Source organism: Larus michahellis, chromosome 15, assembly GCF_964199755.1.
Source record: "Larus michahellis chromosome 15, bLarMic1.1, whole genome shotgun sequence".
In the NCBI taxonomy this organism is placed as follows: domain Eukaryota; kingdom Metazoa; phylum Chordata; class Aves; order Charadriiformes; family Laridae; genus Larus; species Larus michahellis.
This window is the reverse complement of record NC_133910.1, coordinates 5,070,321-5,091,864: the sequence shown is the minus strand read 5'-3', so window position 1 is coordinate 5,091,864 and position 21,544 is coordinate 5,070,321. Positions and strand designations below refer to the sequence as shown.

At 44.2% G+C, this 21,544-nt stretch overlaps 1 protein-coding gene across 1 annotated transcript in view; it reads right to left on the bottom strand.

Moving 5' to 3' along the window:
• Positions 1–21,544, bottom strand: part of PAPPA (pappalysin 1) — a 186,277-nt gene that overhangs the window by 124,867 nt on the left and 39,866 nt on the right. The window contains exons 3-4 of the mRNA XM_074608689.1: positions 8,050–8,195; positions 3,206–3,499 (exon numbers count right to left, since the gene is read on the bottom strand). Coding sequence (XP_074464790.1) covers positions 3,206–3,499; positions 8,050–8,195 — 440 coding nt within the window. The remainder of the gene's footprint in view (positions 1–3,205; positions 3,500–8,049; positions 8,196–21,544) is intronic.

Here is a 21,544-nt window from a genome sequence, read left to right as displayed (position 1 = left end):
AGTGCCCTCTGAACACCATACAACTTTACAACTACCATGCCCCGGAGAAGTAGAAAATTACTATTTCTCTATTGTGCAGATCACAGAAGGAATAAATATGTTGTGCAAAATCACCCAGAAAAGCTATGCTGAAGAACTTATTGCTAGCACTTTAACCATTTTTCTGGTACTCTTCCTGTCAGATGGAAAGCTCTTGAAAACGCAGAGTGTTTCTTCACATGTGCCTGCAGAGTTCCCAGCCCAGTAAAGCTCAGTCGCGGACGGGACCTCTGCACGCTGCTGCCGTACAAACAACAATCACGGTTTTGCACAGGTCAAGTACTAATACACTTTTCTGGGAAGACGCAGGTCACCGAAGGCTGTTCAGAGAATTGGTTGCGTGCAAGTTGGCAGTTCAGTATTGTAACAGCCTTACTAGATGCTCTGATGTCTTCAAGTCCGTGCCCTGTGGAACTCAAGAGGAACGAAAAAAGATGAATTCGTTCTAAAGAGAAGTGTGAATTTGCTGGCTAATTTAAAACCTTACCACATCCTCCCCGAGACGCAAGCAAAAGGAGACAGCTTCGGTTGGGATCCTGCTCAAATGACAGCCCCAAATGCAGCCCTACCACAGTAAGGACACGTCAGCTCACATGTTCCCCCATGTCTCTCCTAATTCCGTGAGCAGTGAACCTCTCCTCATCAAACATGCGCAGCAGATACCAGACACCACCAGCTCAAAAATATCTACAAATCCCTGTGGGTATGCAAAAAGCTGCTTTAACATGGCATCTCTGGATTTCCTCAATAATTATCGATGGTCTATCCCTGAGCATGCTGTAAAAGCCATAAATATTCTTCACGGAAGCCCAGAAGGAGACAAAGGCCCTTAACAGCCATCATAAAGGAACAATAAAATATATACAGGACAAAGCAGTGAGACAATGGCACAGGAGAAAGATGACCTGCATTCTCAATCTGTTTGAACATCAGCACAGTGTCCTGGGGGAGGGGAAGGGAGGGGAGGAGAGGAGAGGGTATCTCACTTGATTTCAACAAAGGTTCAAGATCCTCGGATGAAGTAATAGAGAAATTCAAGGGACTTTACTGGGATGATTATTCCAACAGAATTCAGGGGCAGAATTCCTGATGATTTCATGAAGACTCATCTAAAAGACTAATCTTTTCACTTGGGAACACCATGGCTATTCAGACTTGTAAAAATACTTCACAAGTCCAATTTCTCACACTTCTTTATGTTCTGGACATCGTAACTTGTTATTTCAGGGAAGGAAAAATTACCCTTTAAGTCAGTGCTTTGCTACAGAACTGGGGGTAACTGGGCAGATGGATGTTAGGCAGAGCCAGCCAGACAAACACAATGTGATCAAGCTGGATACAAGCAGCAAAACAGAAAGGAAAGAAAGGCAACGTTTAGGGCTGCATGACCTCAACCTAGGTGTTTCAAAGGTAATTCTCCAGCAATTTGATATCCTGATATATTTTTATTCCACTGGCAACAACAGAAAAGCAAACAGATTCATGCATGAGCTCTAGAGATGCCTATCATGTCGCTTCGCTTAATTTTTCAAGGAAAAAGAAAAAAGGTTTCTGCTCAGAACACCAGCACACAGGCAGCTCCCGAGCGCAGATAGGTATCTCGGTGGTGTGCCTCTGTCTCAGCTCTGGCAAGGCAAGTTCTCTTTGGAAGAAGAGACCTCAGCGTTTCGAGACACGCACACTCCACCCCTCCAAACAGACACACAAGCAGATTTGGCGGGGGGATGTTGTCATCTGAAGTGGCACTGACTAATTGGTGTGGTGTTACCAGGAGGCTGTATCAGGCAATAAGACTCTCTGCCCTACACACGCACAAAAGTGCTCAGCACGCTGCAGAGCTGACTCGGTGCGCGTATCCTTATCCCCAAAACCACCCTCTAAACAAATAGAAAAATAAAGAGAAAACTAAGCATCACTAAGCTAGTGCCATGAAGGGCATAAAAGCATTTCTGTTATAAATCATTTCAATCTGTGCCCCAGATGACATTAAACACTTTGCTTCTCTATAGTTTTATTACAGAATAAGCACTCCTATGACCTTTTGAGTGGGCAATCTGTGTTTTCGCCTGGAGTATAAAGGTGCCCTTCAGTGGCTGTAAGTATATTGGGCACCCTTAAATTGTTGCTGATGCTGTCAGCTCAATGTCACAGACCTCCATCATGGCTGGACCCTGTGACCCAAAATAAGGCGAAATACAAGCCAAGGTATTCCCTATTCTTTCTGGAAAATAACAGAGGATCCTCCAACTCCCCTTGAACTTCCAGGGGTGCAGTAAGGACCTCACGTCACCCTCGTCAGACGGGCAAGGGTCACAGGAGCTCCTGCCCTCTTTGCATTACACTCTCTTGGTAGGAGAGCCACCAACCAGCACCCCTGAGCAACTCAGCTGTGCCCACAGGAGCCTGCAGAGTTAGAACTGCAAAATCAGGCTTTTGCTTAAGCAGCTTATTCTTCCTGGGGGGGGTGGTTTTACCATACTGATATGGAGCCTTTGTGGTTGAACTCCCAGCATAAATCAGCACAGCACACTGGTAGTCTTTGACCAGGAGAGCAATCCTGACCCAGGCACTATCCCAGTACTCACACTCTAAGGATGAAACTCAGATGTGAATGATTCTAGCTGAACCACACTGACTCCAAAACAATAAACACGGTATTTGAATGGGACACCTGGAGGGATGGTTAGTGTCATATTAGATGTCTACCTACCACATGTCTATCCTTGGTTGTATCAATATTCATCTGACATTCAGTATCTCCTTGGGAGAGGGAAAACAATCTCTGAACCTGTTTTTTTCAAAGAAGACTTCATAGATCAGGCATCCAGATCCCAGGGAAACAGGGTGTCAAATTTGCTGGACAGCCTTTAGCAGGTGTTTTCTTAATGCTTATCTCATTTCTTCCCTCCCCCAAACCTTCTGCCTGGTCATCAAATGAAACTACGTAAAGTTGGGGAAAACTGGGAAAAAAAGAACAGCAGAACTGGAAGGGATTCCTGAGGCCATGAAGTTTGGTCTCTCGTCAAGCCTGGTCCTAGACCAATGGACACACATGTCAGCATAAAGCCCCAGGTGACAGGGACTGTAGAAATCAGAGGTCATTACTGCTACTTTTTGTTCTTGTCCAACCACAGACACCACCAGCAAACCGAGGAAACCGAATTACCTGCGTAGCTCATGAAGTTACTGAACGGCGTGTTTAGGAAACTGTGAAAACCACATGTGTCGTTGCCGGGTCCAGGATCCCCACACAGCTTGTGCTTAGGAGCAGGGTTGGTGTCACTGCAGAGGTCCCCGGTCTCGAAGGAGGGCTCTGTTTCCATGCATGGATCGCTGCAGGAGAGGATCTCTGAGATTCCCCGGAAGACGTGATAGAGCCCCAGGCTGTGCCCAATTTCATGGATCATTGTGTGCGTGTGGCCAGGGATTCCATAGAAGGAGGGATTCAGCACAATGCCACCTGCAAGGGGAAAAGAGAATAGCCTCTGTGTTTGTCTTGTCTTCCCCAGAACAGGAAGAAAAAGGGAAAGGAAGACAATCCCAAGGGCAGATCCACTGAAGTTCCTCTGTAGCGCAGACTGCTTTTTGCACAATCAGGCACGTTGCTGGCTCACAGAAAGTGCGCAGCAAGGTTTAATCTCACCTTAAACCTGGGGCTCTAAGGATGACGAACCGTGGGATGAAGCCCAATGTCCTAAACCAAAAACAGAGTGACAACAGGTCTTTCAACTGAATATGCTCAATTTGGTTTGTTTGTTAACTTAGAGAAAAATTCTATGTGCAATTACTTCATACTGTGCAACTTCAAATAATTTAATGTGTCTAAAGAGAACGATTCTGCCCCGGTAAGTGTAAGCAATGCATTTGATATCAAGAGTCAAACAAAACATACCTGGAGCATTCTGTGTCTTATTCCACAGGGTAAAGATATTATAGAAGCCTATTAACTTCTGAAACACCCTAAAAATTGCAGGAGGTTGCACCAATATTTGCAAACTAATAGCTGGACAAAGAAAACAGAATACACCAAGGCTGGAACAGTTTTTGCAGGGCGTGCTCTGATGGTGCAGACAGCTTTGAAGTAACTGGCAGAAACACGCTCCCTTCATACACTCAGACTGTGTTGATCTGAACTGCACAGTCCACTAATGAATATGCATGTCTAATCTGTCAAAAAATATGAAATCTTGGAATGTGATAGTTCTAAAAGAATTGCATGGTTGTTAAATGCGCACAAAGAAAACCAACAGTGATTTTTTTGTTGTATGAATTACGAGATGTGTAGATAAGCAAATAGTAAATTAGTGAGGCTTTACAGTATATTGAATTAATCATAAGAATTATATTTTTAGCTCAACTAGATAGATGTACCTTTGGATTTATGATGGGCTTTGTATTTTCTTTATTTAGCTTGTTGACCTCAACTTTTCCAAGCCTTTTATTTAAAACTGTTTGTGTATACTGCCTACCATGAGAACGGGAGACTGCTTTGTAAAAGTTATACTGGGAAAATAAATCTTGGATGTGGTATACTAATAATGTGGTGACAATGAGGAGAGAAAAGGTTTTGGCAGGAGGAACTTTATCAGTGACTGTAGCGCAGGGAAGATGAGATCACCAGGTTCTGACACACCATAGACTCTTCCTTCTCATCTGCCTGGAGACTTGGTTGCAATAATCATGGAATTAGAGGAAAATAAGACCGAGAAAATCTTAAGAAGTCATCTAAATTCCAGTCTCAAACAACACAGGACCAATTAGGTCTATACCATCCTTCACACATATTGGCCTAAGGTCTCTTTACAACCCCTGATGACATGACTGCCCCAGCAATCAGTTCAGCACTCAGTATCCTTACGGCTGCAAGGATTTAACTCACATCTAATCTGAATTGATTTTCTGGCAATTTAAGTTCATGACTTCAAGTCCTGCCTCACATGGATACGAAGAACAGAAGATTCTCCTCCCCTTTCATCAGCTTTTATGAGATTGTCATCATCCTCACTTTAGGCTCTTTTCCTTCTGTCTGAATAACTGTAATCCATTCAACCTTTCCTTGTAGCTCAACCCTTTTTCTCGACCTCCCTGACTGTTGCTCTCCTTTAGTTTTCACCAGTTGTCTCACGTTTTTCTCCAAGCACCGTGTCCAAACACAATACAGTCTTTCAGCTGAAATTTTATCAGTGCTGAAGAGAGAGGAAGGACCACTCTGGATGTCTTGCAAGGGCACATGCACACACAGCAACAGAGAAAAGACTTTCGCTTTGTGCATGGGCATGTGTGACTACACACACACACACACACACACAGAGTAGAGAGATGTCACATGGGCACATACAAATACATATATCGTATTAAGAAAACTGAGCTGCAAAATTTAAATACAGACACAAAAGAATGAACAAAATCAATCGCACTGCAACATCACGCCTATTATGCCACATGCAGCATCTCCACATCCCTTTCACAGCCCTGAACTGGTCCTTACGCTCGCTCTCCACACGCCCAATTAATTGTCTACAGACCCACCAGTATGCAGCCACTGCAACCCCCACGTTCCTTGCATCCCTCTCTCCCCTTTCATACAATGCATGCTCCGAGTCCTTCAGTGCTTGGGGTCTACCCACGTGGAGCCATTTACACCCAGAGAGCACCCTGGTATATTGTTTTGGGAGGGGTCTCTTTCCCAAAGATACTCCCAGGGTCTGGTTTCCAATGGCAGAAGTATTGGTAAAATTCCTCAGCAGGACGTGCCTTCAAAATAAAGGCTGGGTAAATGGTTCTGGCATTGGACAGCCCGGAGGCAGCTGGAAAGGGAGATTTTATTTTTGCCTTTGTTGAAAATTTATATTTTTCACAGCTGTCAAGAATCTAAATCAATTGCAGTTTTACAGAAAAGATAAACTCCCTCACCCAGACAATCTCTATCCCAGCCTTTAGATCTGCACCACAGGACATATTTCATATTTTTTTATTAAGTACATATTGAATTTATAGAAGAGAGTAAAAAAGATTAAAGATGAATTCTTACAGACCAAGCACAGGTCTGGGAGGGCTATTATGACAGGAAATTATGACCATTATTTATTTATTTTTACTTTTTTCCACTGCAAGTCAACTTTAAACTGTTGGCTAATGTCTTTTTTTCTCGTGAGATCTTTTTTTGGTCAATGAATTCTGTCAATACACTGCAGGAGCTGAATTTAAATTGTTTTGCTCAGGCATGATGTTGACAATTAGCTTAACGAAGTGACAGAAGAACTCATCAGGGCTTTGGGCGAGCCCCAGCCCTCTTGCAGAAGGTTCTCCTTGGCGCTCTGGAGCTCTCCCCTTGTTCTCTGCTCTCTCCCATGGCAACACCAAGGGAAGCTGTGAAAATACTCATTTAGAGAAGGATCAGCTATATTGCAGACTTATTTCAGTCCAGCAGTGGCATTAGGGCTAATGTTTCCCACCCAAAACCCATACTGTTGCACAATCAGAAGCAAACAGTGACTGTGGGGCTGGTTTGGGAGAAGGGGAATTTCCTACCACAAAGCAACAGAAATCACATCAGTGTGGGCGCTAGTCGAGGCTGGGGTTAGCATCTATCCTTGCTTTTGCCAGAAGATGCTGCCATGGGGAACGCACGCTGGTACGTATTTACGGCATCTTCTGGTTTGGGTGCTCCCAGCAGGAGCCCACGGAGATGGGGCTGAAGGCAAGTCAGAGTAGAAGTGGCTTCACTTCCAGCCTAGCTCGGCAGGAGACTGGATGTGTGTCAGTGCCAGTCCTTGGGAAGGGAAGTTTGCTCACACTTCTTCCAGAGCAGCTGTGGAGCTGGATGGCGTAATAAAATGTTTACTAACTGAAATAGGGCAGCCACCTCCAACTGCTTGGTCTGACCATGGAGCCTCTCTCAGCTATGGAGACAGGTGACTATAAAGAGTTATTAACACCTAGGTTTTGGGGTAACGTATTTTTGAACATGGAAAAGCCTCCCTGACTGACGGCTCGAGTCGCAGCTCAGCTCTCATAGTATGCTTTAGACTAATAAACACCATATTTTGCTCTCCTCGTCTAGGTTTACATTTGCCACGTCTTTTCTGTTTTGCTCAACATGGGGTTGGGTAATATAAAAACTGGCTGAAACAGCCTTATACAAAGACTGAACTTGGCTGAAATTGGACTTCACTTCCAGCCTAGGAAGGTCTGGACAAGCCGGAGAAATATCTGGAAAACGTGAGAATCCCTGCTCTTATAAGATGACCAGATCAGGTTTGCAGCCCGAGGGAGGTTTGTGCAGTTAAGTAGATCCAGACTCAGTCACTGCCTTCTGAACCTTTTGAGGTTCATCTGACATTTTGCAAGGAACAAAATCCACAAGGTCCAGTGGCACTGCAGGTGTCGGGGCAATGAGTCACCCGGGAGCTCGCAGGGCTCTGTCTGCATCCCTGGGTTCCAGCAGCCACACTTGGCAACCTGGTTATGAAACATGCAGGGCAACCTGCGGGGCAGTGAACTCTTCCCAGTTCCACTCAAATGAACATTAGAAACACAGTCTCTCAGCAGTTTGCTCTTTTGCACGTTGGTAGAGAAAAATAGCAACAAATGTGAACTATAGTCTGCGAGGACAATTAATTGAATACTTACTAAGTAATGAACTAAGGATCAGAACTTAACAGGATAAGGTTAAAAATTCACTTCTGTCTAGCATCCCCCCACCTATCCCCCCCAGTCGTCTTCTCAAAGTGCTCCCATGGAGCGAATGCCCTGCAAAGTAGCTTCACTTAAAAGGTGAAATACTTTCAGCTTGACATCATCTACAAATACCATAATATGCTTTGGGTTTATAACCTAATATTTTCCTGGTTGTGAGCCAGTATCTGGGAATCGTGAAATACTTTTTTTCCCCTGACTATATGTTAGAGGAATGATAAGAAATCAGAACAGAGCTTAACGCATATTTGTCTTTCCTTCTTAGCGCCTCAAAAGAATGCTTTACAAAGAAGAAACATCTTTATCACTCACCTAGATGCATCAAGGCTTCCTTGTCCCAGGGCCAAGTTGCCACTCCAGCCAGCTCTTCCTCGGAGGAATTGGCAAAGAAGATGTTGAGGTGTGTGGATCCATCCAGTTTGAGTATGTTCTTTAGTTCATTGACATCTAAGTAGGCTCTGTAGAAAAAGAAAAGCTTTTTTTTTTTTTTCCTAAAGGTGACAGAAAAAGCAACAAAGTATTGAAGAAGTGCTGCAATCCGAGCAAAGATCTTATAATATCCTGCGTACCAGTCACCTGAAATATTTCAATAACCCATTCCCAAACTTCAATTATTTTGCATTCATATAGTGAATCTCAGCTAAGGACTTCAGACCATTGATTAACTAAGGCCACAAAATCCAAGGTAAATACATAAAGATGTCCACATTCCTAAGATAAGTATAGGAATCTATTTATTATGAATGTAATTAACCACGTATTACGGTCAGTAAATCTTTTTATATCAGCAGTTACCTTGCCCATTTCCTCTAAGCTGTTTATTATTGTTACCTCTAATTTTCCTTCACAACAACAAGTTTCACATCTTCAGGCTCGCGCAACAACTAATACCAGCTCCCAAAGTTACTCCTTTAGCACCAGTGGCAGTCAATTCTGCTGAGATGCACGTGGTCTAACCCTGACATAGGACGGGTGTTTGGGAATTGCTATTTCCAGCAAGCAAAGTTGCGCCAAGAGATCTCCTTGCACAAGATCTCTGCAGGAGTGGTACCATACTGTGGCATAAATTCCTAAGGCTCCTGAGGTCCCCCGCTTTCCCAGGCGAGCAGCGTTTCTTCTTAGCTTTTGGGATGTCTGGCGGTCACAGAGCAGTCTGCTTGCAGACAAGCAAAGTCAATCTCTTCAGCTTGATGGCCGTTGGAAGTACTTTTTGCACTCCTCCAAAGGAGTAGATTTCTGGTCTGGTGGGAGGTGTCCCTGCCCAGGCCAGGGGGGTTAGAGCTGGATGATCTTTAAGGTCCTTCTAACCCGAACCATTCCATGATTCTATGATTTTGTCAATATTGGAATACAGGAGCTACTTGCCAAAGTGCGTACCATGGTGCTTTCCGTGGCACCACAATGCTCTAACTCCGAGTAAAGCTGGAGAAAGTGGAGCATAAGAGTAAACCCATTGGTTCCCTGTTTCTAGCCCACATTAACTTTTGATATGAAGTGTTGAGTTAACATAAGATCTAAAACACAGACAGGCTGTACCATCTTCACCTGACAGGTGGAAACAACAGAGAGAGAGATCACACTGAGTCAAGCGCGGCTGACCAGCTTGCAAGGAAAGGACACCATGATGGTCTTGAGCAGGTTGATTCCTGAAGTCCCCCTTTCCACATGTGTATAGGTCTCATGTAGCTCTCACAAAGCAAACGCACTCACATTCAGTAAGTAGGGTTCCTCGCATACTTTGCAAGGCTTTCGTTCCCAGAAGGGTGAAGAAAAAATAGGGGAGTTGGCTCAACACCAAGATCTTTCTGTCCTTCCCTGGAGGACTCCCCAATGGAAAACACATTCATATTTCCACAATAGCTTCCCCTGCCACTTGCTGAAGTCATTGCCTCCAAAATAGTTCATGGCTGGGTGTCCCCAGGCCCTCGCTGACTCATGGAGGAAGACGTGCTCTTTGGGGACACCAGTGGAAGGGTATGTTTCCATTCCATACAGTGTTTATCTTCCAATCAAATGTGGATGACATCCTGAAGGACAGGTCAGCACTCTGACCCTTTACACATTTCTCATCTCTCCACGGTTCCCAACACTTCTATGGAAAATACACAGATCTTTCCCTTAGCTCCTCAAGCTTGTTCTGCGTGTGTCTGCACAATGTTCTGAGGCTGTGCATAATCGATTTCCAGGATCTTCTTTGTGCCTTTGAAAACATCTTTTCCAAATATGGGCTCATACTTATACATGTCCATGAGCAATAGTTTGAAATTACATATGGGAGGTAACGGGCATTTCCAAACAAAAGCCTAAGCGCATCGGGGGAATATGTGACAGAGGATGTGTGCATGTGAAGGGGGTGATATGTCTGCACATGTGGCAGCATCAGTAAAAGACAGTGAGCAAAAGTGTAAGAGAGAATGTAGGAGTGTTGTGATACACTGTGCAAGTGAGAATAGGACAGAAACAGAAGCATTGCGTAGAAAAATGTTTGTGTGTTTTGTATCCCAGTGGGAAGGGAAGGCCCCACTGTCTGTATTGGGACTGCGCTTGTTGACTCTGGATGCAGACGCTTTACGGCCTATGCAAATCCCTGTAGGAGTAACTATAATCAAACTCCCCTCCTGAGATTACCGTTTTTTTATCCTCACTCTTCTTTTATTATTTCAAATAATCTAAACTAATATTTCTTTATTCTCAGCTGCCTCTTTGCTTATTGTTTAGACAATCCAATCCTCATTTATATCCTCAGTGCACGGCCATAACCGCGATCTCACTTGCATACAGACTATATGCTTCAATATCTAGGACTGTTTTGTACATGGATGATTACTGCAGACAACATCCAGAGCAGACAGCGTTTAACTAATTGGCCAGTGATGTCAGTGCATCGCCAAGGCTGAACTCATGTCTTACGTAAATCCACCGTACTAAGTCAATCGGACTTGGTTTTATAGTATTTCTCTGACCACTCTGCCAGCCAACAGAAGCCTGCAAATGAGCAGAACGTATTCAAACGGGGTAAGGACAGAATGCTAAGAGGATTTTTAGCAAAGGGTCTGAGCAGGAGTAGGTGTAAACAGCCCATGCAGGGGGGCAAGTAAATGCGAAGTCCTTCACCAAAGCAGTCAGCAACCCCCAACACACCACCACGCTCCAGCGTTCGGCTCAGGCAAATCCCTGTGCGCGTGTGAGCGTGTGCCGGCATGTGCGTGCGTGAACAGAGGTGTGAGCGTGTAAGTAAGGGCTGGGACTGTGCGCACACGCCAGACAGCCAAGAGTCTGTACGCAAAGGAACCAGCGCGTGTGTGTGTGTGTAAGAGATAAAAACACAAGCTGGAATTCCATCCTCTCCTTCCTCCCCATGTTTCTAATAACCTCCCATCCCTATCCATCATCACCACATTCCTACACTCAAGGAGGCATAAATTAACTACTTTTGCAGTTCATGTCCAACTACGTAGCCGCAGGCAGCAGACCCAACAGTTACCAGGTCAAAATAGTTTTCAGTTATTGCGTTGGACGAGGCTGACTCCCCCCTGCTGCCGCGGCTGCTTTGTTATCAGCCCAGACTATCTGACCCAATGCAATCTGTGAGCATTGCTTACACTTCTCAAGGTTATGTGGGTCCCCTGATAGAGGACATAATGTCTGTCACATGGGCTCGTGCCAAAAAGAGCCAAAGAGCCCAGCCTTTCCAGCACTGCCAAACTCGCATTTCAAAGACATGAGTGCAGTCTTGGAAAGGGATCAAAGCCTTTCCAACTGTCATTAGAATATTTCCTTTATGCATCTCTCCGTGAGTGCCAGCAACATATTTCATAAAATTCATTGGCTCGAGATGGTACCTCCAACATAAACCTGAATGGGGGGAACTGTCAGGGCAAGTCTGCGTGGAAAACAAAACAAAACCCAACGCACAACAAAACATGTGTAATTCCTGTAATGGAAAAAACATACGATGCTGTGAGCGTGCCTTGCTCAAGAAACCTAATGAGTCTATTAGTGCATCATAAAAGGTCTCCTTTGCTGGAATCTGTTTTAGACATAGAAATTCTATGGGCTGTTTAAGGCCATTTGGGACACCAAATCACATCAGGCAATGTGCACATTCCCACCCAGATCTTTTCATCAACTTATTTGTCCAATGCACTGCTTCGGTTTGTTTTTTTCCTCCACTGCAGCATAAACAGCCCTCTGACACTGTACCGTACAGCAGCTCGCCCTTACCCAGTAAGCCCCAGACCGCAGTCAGCAATACGCATCCCGTACGCTGCTCCAGTTTCAATCTAATGGAGCCCGTAGCTCCCCCCGCAGTGTCTCGCAACCGCCCTGCCTGCCCCATCACTCACGCGAGGAGCCATTGTCCCCGTGCCTGTCACATCTCACAAACTCGTCTCCTGTCCATTTGGGCTGTGGCTTTGCCACAGCGGGACCCGTCCCTGGGTGGCGAGGTAAAGCCCCCAGCTTGCCGGGGCCACCGCGAGGAGCTCCCTTTTGCCCACCATCATCCCCCAAGCCAAACCCAGCCACAAATCTCTGCCGCTTCGGTACAAACACATTTGACAATGGCTTTTAAACTCGGTTATTATCAGGTCTAATCGTATTGAATCTGGCCTTGGTGACTAGAGTTGAGCAGTTTTGTAACTGGGTTGGAAGCTCTTCCTCCCCCGTTTTCCCCCAGGTCGCAGAGTGGCTTTCCCCTGTTTCCCTAATGTGGCTGGTGGTGCAGCCTCTTGCACTCGTGGTTGTTTTTGCAAGGAACACGGAGCCTTCCAGCCCTTATTGTTAGGAAATGTTTTCTACTGTTTGCTCTGAGTTATTCTCGATTTGACTTTGTTTTGTTTTTTTCCTTCAAAGACAAGTGTCACTTTACAGCAAGAAAACAAACAGGGTACTTAAGGGATTATTTGCAAGACCCCACCCAAACGCAGAGTAGGAACTTTGCTATCTGCTCACTAGGGAGTATGGTCTCCAACTGCCTGATGAGTTTGTTAGGAATAAAAAGCACTGTGTTTCATCATTAAAAAACAAAACCCAAAACAAAAAGGCCAGCATCTTCTGAATTGGGAAGTCAGCCTCGAAGTCTCCATTTTACCTCTCGATGTGCAGTGTCCTACCCTTTACCCTCAGCATACGGCAGAGTAAATCTGCTGGAAACACAGGGATCCACCACTTCACTCTCCTTCCCAAGACTCCGTGTTTCTGCTTTCATCTGGTGCTGGGTTCAGCCCCGCTTAAACCATGGTACACAGTTTAGCAGACGAAGAGAAAGCTTTAATGGACAGCCCTCGCAACGCTCGCCGGCAGCCTGTGACAGATCCAGGTGTGGCTCACAACACGGTGTGTCCCATAAGTCTCAGTGGTGCTCCCTCAGTCCCTCCAGCTCTGGCCTTGGCCCCAGGATTGACACTAACCCACTAGAACAGCAAAGACCACAGCAACTGGGATGTGGGCAGGCACCCACCGTTTGTCCCGTTTGTGCAAGCAACATGGGGGACCCAAGGTTTTAGGGCGCAGTGTCCACCTAGAGATTTTCAATATCGGCAGTGAACAGCAAGGATGGTTTTGAGCCAAATGATGTTCTTCCTGAAGATAATGGGAAGAGCCGTGGCTTCAACAGCACTGAAAGCTGACCTTGAAATGGGGCCATTTGGCAGAGGCGCACAATTGTAATTTAGCTTTTCCCCCTGTGATTTCTCAGTCTTGGGTGGTTAGACATGGAACCCTCCTTTTGGAGACGCAGTGTTGATGCCAGTGTATATAAGCTGCCTTTTGCCTTCTGTCATAGAGTCACAGTCTGGAAAGGATGTCCAGAGACATCGCTGCCAGCCCCCCACCCCAAAGCAGGGACATCTCTGTATGTCTCACCAAGCAAAGTTTTATCTAGCCCATACTCAAGACCACACGTGACAAGGACTCTGCCACTGCCCCAGCAACCTGCACCCCATGTTTCAATACCTTTATGGTCAGGAAGTTTCCTGAAGGCCTAGTTGAATCTTTTTTGCTGCAACAGATGTGCGTGACTATTTGTGCCATTCCCCATAGACGGAGATTAGAGGATTCCCTTCTGCTTTACCAAACCTATTATTTGAAAGCTGATTATATCTCCTGTAAACCACCTCATTTTTAGGCTAAACCCACCTTATTTCTTCAGCCTCTCCCCACTGGTTCTGTTTTTTAAGACCTCTGGTCATTTCTGATGCTTTCATCTGCACTCTCCACATCCTTCTCAAAGGCAGGTCATCAAAAGAGGACACAGTCCTCAAGCCGAGAGCTTATCAGTGCCGTGTAACCGCTACATTCATCCCGTCTATCACCTCCAACCTGACATAAAGTACACAGCAGAGATTTCAGACTTACAAACATTTCTAACATTTTTTTCTCCTCTTTTGCCTAAAGTGCTGCAGGTCTATCAAAAACCTCAACAAAAAAAGCCAACCCACAAACCCTCTGCAGCGGTGGACTCCCAATAAAAATTTTTGTCTGACCTGATGTTAAAGATCTGCTTTTGCTGGCAAATTTAATTTTGCTCCTCATTTCAGACAGATTGCTATAAATCATGTGAAGCAGGAAGCGTGCCTCATCTACATTTACTTTAGTGTTAATTTAAGACACTGGTGTAAGTGTAGTAAAAGTCATGATAATTTATTGATAAAGGTATAAATCTTTCAGTGATTGGGACGGAGCCTGAAATAGAGCGGAGCCAGAATATTACAAGTGAAAGGCTTCAGGTCCCAATTTAGATCCAGATCACTGCCTGTGTTCACACTGAAATCCAAATGTGTAACTGTAATTCCGACCGCATCCAAACCAGGCAGTCACTAGGTCATGTCCACAAGCATAAATTGCAAGCACTGTCAGCACATGTAGGCTTGGCAGCTTTTAAAGAATTTTGGTTTATCCGCTGCAGTAAAATGTCCTCTACAGCCCCCAAATCTGATCTCCCGTTACTAGAAAGGAGGAATGTTTTGGCGAAAAAAAATAATAATGATAAGGATCCAAGAAAAGCCACTTAGGATAACTGATCAAATATAAACCCAGCTTCTCGGGTAGGTTTGGTAGCCCGTGCTGAACTCTCTACCACTGTTGGTGACACTGCTGATGCATTCATTCAGGTCAGCTGGTTAAAGCTGGACGAGGGTTTTTTATATCAGTGGCAGATCCTACCGTTAAGACCAACCCTAAACAACACACATTACAAAAGAAAAGCGCACATGGCAACAAAAGTTTGGGTGTTCCTTGGTCCTAGGGTGCCCTCTTTTCCAAACTGAATTAATTCTGCCATTATGCCAGTGACTCAGGCTTCGCTCACCCTATGAAAAAAAAAATATTAAAAAACAATTAGAGAAAGAAAAAAGGGTTTTACTGTGCAAAATATGGGAATCCTTTGGGTCTGGGTTTTTTTTATCCTGCAACAGAGACTGAGAGCAGCTCCTCGATCTCAAGTAGGGAATTTTTACAATTGCCAAGTCATTGGTTTCATTCCATTTGCTTTGAAATGCTGGCTTTCCAGCAGGACAGTCCTAGAAATCAGCACATTTCTACTGCACCATTTTGCACTATAAATCTATAGGACTGCAAGGAAAAAAACCATCCTGTACATAAAGGAAATTATTTGCTTCTAAGCTCTAAAAATCAGTATTGTCATCTATAGAACCCTAACGGCGCGCCCCTGCTCAGCCCTATCTGACTTTCTCATAGAAGACCTCTAAATGATACAGATTTATTCCATGCAATTGCTTACAGATAACTCCTGGATGCTGTAAATGCAGTATCTACTTAATAGGCTCAACCACAGCAACAGGTTGGAATGAACCGGACATTTTGACTATTCCAGATCTCACTCTGGTCCTCTTCTGCTTTGGTTCATGTGAGCTTCACTTTGAGCCAGCTTCTGCTCTCACTGGGCTGCTCACAAGTATCAGCTCTGACTGTGATGTATTTGCTCCAGTGTAAATCTAGAGTTAGTCAGAGCAAAATTTGATTCTCAAAGTGCAGCTTCAGGTTCAAATCCAAAATCTCAAAGGAAACCTCAGCTGAAACGACCAATTTTTTGCCCAATTTCTGGCCAATGCAACTTGCTTTTTTAAGGAGGGAGGCGGGTTTCCTCAGATCTCCGCACGGATTCTCTCAAAGGTTTGTAAATCCTTGCCAAATCCTTCACAAACCTGGGCTGAGATTCAGAAATACAGTGAAAACAGATTATTTTTTTTTCCGGCACTTTTGCTGCTGGTTCTGGCCAGGATAAGAAAGAACAGAGGCTCAGGGAAAAAGAATGGGGAAAAAGATGATGCAAATGTCAAACATGTTCTGTCTGAGCTCTGGGCAAAAATTCAGGGTGGCTGTTAATGTACACAAAATTATTTGTTCCCTCTCTTCTCTTTATCCTCCCAAGCTTTACTGCCCATTTCTTATACCAGAGACGCCACCTTTATACAACATTTTTGTAGGTTTATAAAGGGTTGCAGTGCTACAGACCATAAATGTGCGATCACTGAGCCTTCTTCCTTTGCAAGGTCTACGTCCAAGAGCGGAGCAACGTTTGAGTTTGCTCATGCAGCAAGAACTGAAAAACCCCATTTCCTCGCACGACCATAAAAAATAATTAAGCTAACCAGCTACACAGAGCTAGGAAAAGATACGCCGGCTGGCCAACTTGCAGGAAGAAAAAAGAAAACAAAGGGAAAGCCTTGGCAAAGAGAACTGTGATCTTACTGTACAATTAACTGCTGAGACAGGGAGTATGGAACATTTCAAGCATTTCAAGACGCATCTTTGTAAAACAGTAAACATTATGAAGCATATATGCACATTTCACAGACCTTTGAAATCAGCAACACTGGCAGGTTTATTTGTTTTGATTGTCTCTTTTTCTTTCTTTTACTACTTTGGGATTTTTTTCTCTCTCCTTTTCAAGACTAGAGCCAAATGACCCATGAGAAATGTACTGTAATTTGTCTCTTATCCATCCCTCATCTCCATCTGATATTCCCTCTGCCCTGGTTACCCTGATGTTTTTCCAGACTCTACAGGCTGAACCATTGTAACAAGGAGAAAAGTCAAACGATAAAGAAAGAAGTGGCGTAAGGATATTTTCAGGAACCCGTTCTGTTAAAAAAGATTTCCTTTGCCGTTTTATGAAAACCTCTTTTGGCTGCAGCAAACCTCATCCACGTATACTCCAGAATTTAAATCAGTATAGAAAGGTATATATATTTGAGGCTATTTTAACCATCAGTTATACTGCTTGGCACTTCCACAGTGCTTCCCCTCTGGGCCTCAAAATGCTTCCTAAACATGAAGAGAGAAATTCCACTCTGGTCAAAGCCCTGACACAAGCCCTCTGCACCGCTCCAAACCTTGTCCGAGGGCTTAAGTGATACTAAAGCGGGACAAGAACCCTCGCGCTGGGCCTCCCCTCAAGAAATTTTACCATGACTGAAGCAGCCATGAAATAGGCAAACAGAATAATTTTCCTTGTCTTCCGAAATGGAAAACTGAGGTAGAGAAATGTAATAATTTGCTCAAAGTGCCAAAATCATTCAGGGTGACAGCTAGAATTAGAAACTCAATCTCTTGAGCCTATGTTCTGTGATAATATGGATCATTTTTCTTTTAAATAAGTGGTGGCTTGTGTTACTAATCCTTTAAGTTTTCTGCTGGTAGCCACTAATCATATTTTACAAGCCTTCACTCTTATTTTACAGTCTTTTACTCATATTTTATAATTGCCAAAAAAGTCCTAAAGGTTCGGTGCTCAGCAGATGGGAAGTCAGAGCTCCCCACAATAAGCTGGTCCTTCCTGAATCCCTCGGCTTCACCGTTTCTGAAGACAATGTAGCACATTTACTTCATAAACAGATTTTCTTATGGAACCAGGGCTCTGCTTTCAATGAGTGTGCAGCCACCGTTCTAATAATATTTGGCATTTACATACCACCTCTCATCCCAAAGCTTCCAAGAACAACCAACAGATACGTGCATAGCACACCGCACAACAGTTCACGCAAAGGACGTTTTGGTTTCAGTCACCAGAACAAACTTGATTTTTTCATGAAAAGCACAAGGGACCAGGAATGCAGCCTGTCATCACTCCCTTGAATCAGGTCAAGAGTTAGGTAGAGCCTCTCTCAATCAGACTGGAAGGTAGAAATCATGAGGAAACTTGAAGCTTTGACACAGAATTTTCTTTAGTTATAGGAGTAGCTCGTAGCAACTCTCTGTATTAAAGTTGTCTAACAATTTCCACTACTAATACTCAACTCCAGCCTTGTCTTTCCCATCTCCATCCCAGCGGCTGTGGGATCAGGCTTGAGGTCACATTTGCAGCCTGCCCAAACAAGTGCCTCGCTGGCACCTTGGGAGTCACGCCTGGGGTGACGCAGGCTTTAGCACTCCTGGAGCACTGGGAAATGCTTTGTGTCCCCTCTTTAGAGCCCAGGGGAGGCATGGGGGTACCCTACTGCGGGGACACTACTCCGTCCTGGGCTCCATCTACGTGTGCCATCTGTCCTTGCAGTCAGGACCCTTCCCCGATGGGCTCTGGTGCGTCACCTACCATGGGAATATTTGGGATTTTTAGGAAGCCCAACACAGGTCAGGGTAGGAGGCACCTTGGGGTGCTCGCAGTTAGATTGCAATTAGTCACGACTCCTGCAGAAGGGTGACACGTGGCACCGTCCCTGCTGGGGTATGCAGCTGGAACTTTAAGGGGCTGGTCCTTAAGCATCTTCCCTAATTAACACACAGTTAAAAATGCAGGATGAAAAAATGAACACGACCGAATTCTTCACTCCTTTCATCTCACTTTTTGACACTAATCCTCCCTGCACATAAACCCCGTGCTACGAACTGAGATATACATTGCTATTGGAATGAAGAGAGACTTGGAATCAGGCCGATGTCAGCAAAAAACAAAATAAAATCATATATAACCACAAAGGACGTAGCATGTTTATTACAGATATTTCTGGAGTTGATGGGCCAAAATAACCAGTCCAAATATGCATCTTGCAAAACATCACTTTTGCTTTGGAGATGCCGCTTCTTTTCTGTTTTTGTTTTTACAACTCATGGACTTCCAAATCTCATTTCTTAACCTCCTGGCAGGGTTGTGCATAAAGTTGGTCCTGCTGCAGTGGGCAGATCATCAATGGCCTATGGTTAAGATAATCCCAATTTTCCTCTTTTCTGAGAAAGAGACGAAAACCTGATTCAAATGAGACTGGTTGAAATTTCCTCTTATTTCATCTTATGCAGGAAAGGGTAGGAGACACCAAAGTGAGATCACAAAGAACATAATCTGGTGATGGAGACTTCTGTTCAGGGAAACCAAGAAAAGCTTGTGCCTGGCACAAAAAGCCTCACATTTTCAATGTTCATATGATTTTTTTTTCTCCCTGTTACAACAAAGGACTAATATTTAGCTCTTTTTGTTTTCTGTTTTCTTTTCAGGGGGTATTGATGGGTCATACCAGTAAGCCTTTATCTTCAACAGTGAAGCCTTGAACACATTTTTTTAAGGAAAAAAAAAAACAAACCAACAAAACGGAATAGTCAGATTCAAAGAACCACTAAATATTACGAGATCTATGAAAGCTGGTTACTCTTGTTCTCTCCCAGCAGTGAAGAGATTACAAGGAAACAGCAAACGTCAGTCACTGAAACAGAAATTTCACATAAGAACATTTAACTTTGAAGTTCCCAGAATCCACAGTAAATTGCCAGGTGATCTGGCAGAAACACCAACACACCTGCAATGAAAACAGTTCAGAGTTGCAGAAGGAAAATATTGTTGATAGTGTGTCTTCTAAATCCAACATTTTTATATATATATTTTTTTTTAAATTTCTATTCCTGTTCACTAGGGAGAGGAAAAGGAAAAGGAAAAGGAAAAGGAAAAGGAAAAGGAAAAGGAAAAGGAAAAGGAAAAGGAAAAGGAAAAGGAAAAGGAAAAGGAAAAGGAAAAGGAAAAGGAAAAGGAAAGAGCAGGAGAGAGGACTTCGCAGATCATGACTTTGCCAAGCAACTACTATTGGGAGACAAAACGTGGCAGCAAAGGCTGTAACAGATACTGCTAACATAATTAACTCCCTGACATCAAAATCCTGCCCCTCATTTCTCTCTGTTGAGCCAGAAACAAGCAGCAGGAGGAAAGATGTAAACGTGCCTTTTCCAAACACTCCAGAACTTTCAGACTTGCTGGTTTTTAAACCTAGGCAAGACCTGCAACGTCTGCGTAGATACAAGGTAAGGCAAATACCATTGTACGTGTGTGCTTCTGAGAGTGGACCTTGCTTGAACTGAAGGATTTATCAAGCAGAAAAGGTTCTCTACTTAAATAAACAGTGAGCAGCGGACACATCAAATGCCCAGGTTATTAGTCGGATGGCAGGACGTTTGGGTTGCCTCACATATGGATCTGCTAACATGTGTACCAGAAAACAGGCACTATCAGTCCAAAACATAAGGCTGATTGTAAGCATTCCCTGGAGGACACATTTCCCAAAACCCTACAAAATTGGACTGGCAGCTTATGAAACGTACGATACTGGTCCAGCATGTAACAGTAAACTATAGGAAATCATACCCATACATTTGGCCTTCAGACATGAGTGCAGAAATTGCCTGTTTTGGCACCACAAGCCTGTGGATCCACTTGAATCAAACACAGACCTCTAGCAAAGGGCTACGAGGAGGCAAAGATCTGTTCTCCATTGTCAAACAGGAATGCAAAAGGGGGAAAACTCTAATTTTCCTTTATGGCAAATTTCTCGACCAACTTTTGCCACGAGTACGACCGCTGTAGGCAGGCCATGCGGTCCAACGTCCCCGTGACATCTGCACCCTCTCTCACCCTCTTGTGTATCTCAACCACACGTCAACTTTTGCTCTAGTTTGCTGCAGTAATTCATTGGTGACGCGTCACTAACAACCACTACAGGACTTAAGATCCTGATGACTACAAAACTACCTTTGCAAAGGATCCAGCAAAAATTGCAGGTTTGTCCTTTTTGTCCACTGTTTCTCACACACAGACCCTGAATTATACAAACCCGCATTCATAAAGCGTATGTTAGCGTGAAATGCCTCACAGCTCCCTGTGAAAGACAGAGGGGGGATGCTATGAACTCCCTCGCTTCCAGAACTTTGCTGCCGGTTCAAGTACATCTCAAGAACTTTGCAAAACCTGACACCCTGCCGTGTTCAGCTGCGGGGGAAGAGAAGGTCCCCTGGAACCACCTTTTGGACTATCTCCTCCTGATGGTTTTCTAGATCAAAAACTGGAAATGCTTCAGGTATCGTTCCCAGCTGGATAAAAAGAGAACTTTGTGTCTGATCAAGATGAGGATAGCTAAAGGTCTGAGCCTGCATTTTTAAGACAAAATAAGACATTTTGAAGGAAACACACATGAATACATCTATCCCCAGAAGTAAAACTATTAAAGGAATTCTGCGAGTATGAGGAGGAAGCCAGGAACTCCGAGCCCTTTTCTGAATCCAGCTGGGTGCAGGGGGGGAAATCAAACAGCACGCATTTCTCCAGGCAAACTGGGAGAAACACTCTGATGTGTCTGACGGAAGCATTTTACTCTGTGTTTGGAAGTTTATCATGACCGATCAATTCTGGAAGAATTAGTGAGTGAGTTCTGGTTTTTGGCACGGACACAGCAGTGGTAAAAAGGCTGGAGGCAAAAGGGAAGTAATTTTCATAATGCTGTGAACTGTTGCCATCAATCCTTACCCAAAACATTTCTTCTACTTACTGTAGTGCCGTGCTGTTCTGTAGGAGCTTTCCTCTGAGCTACGG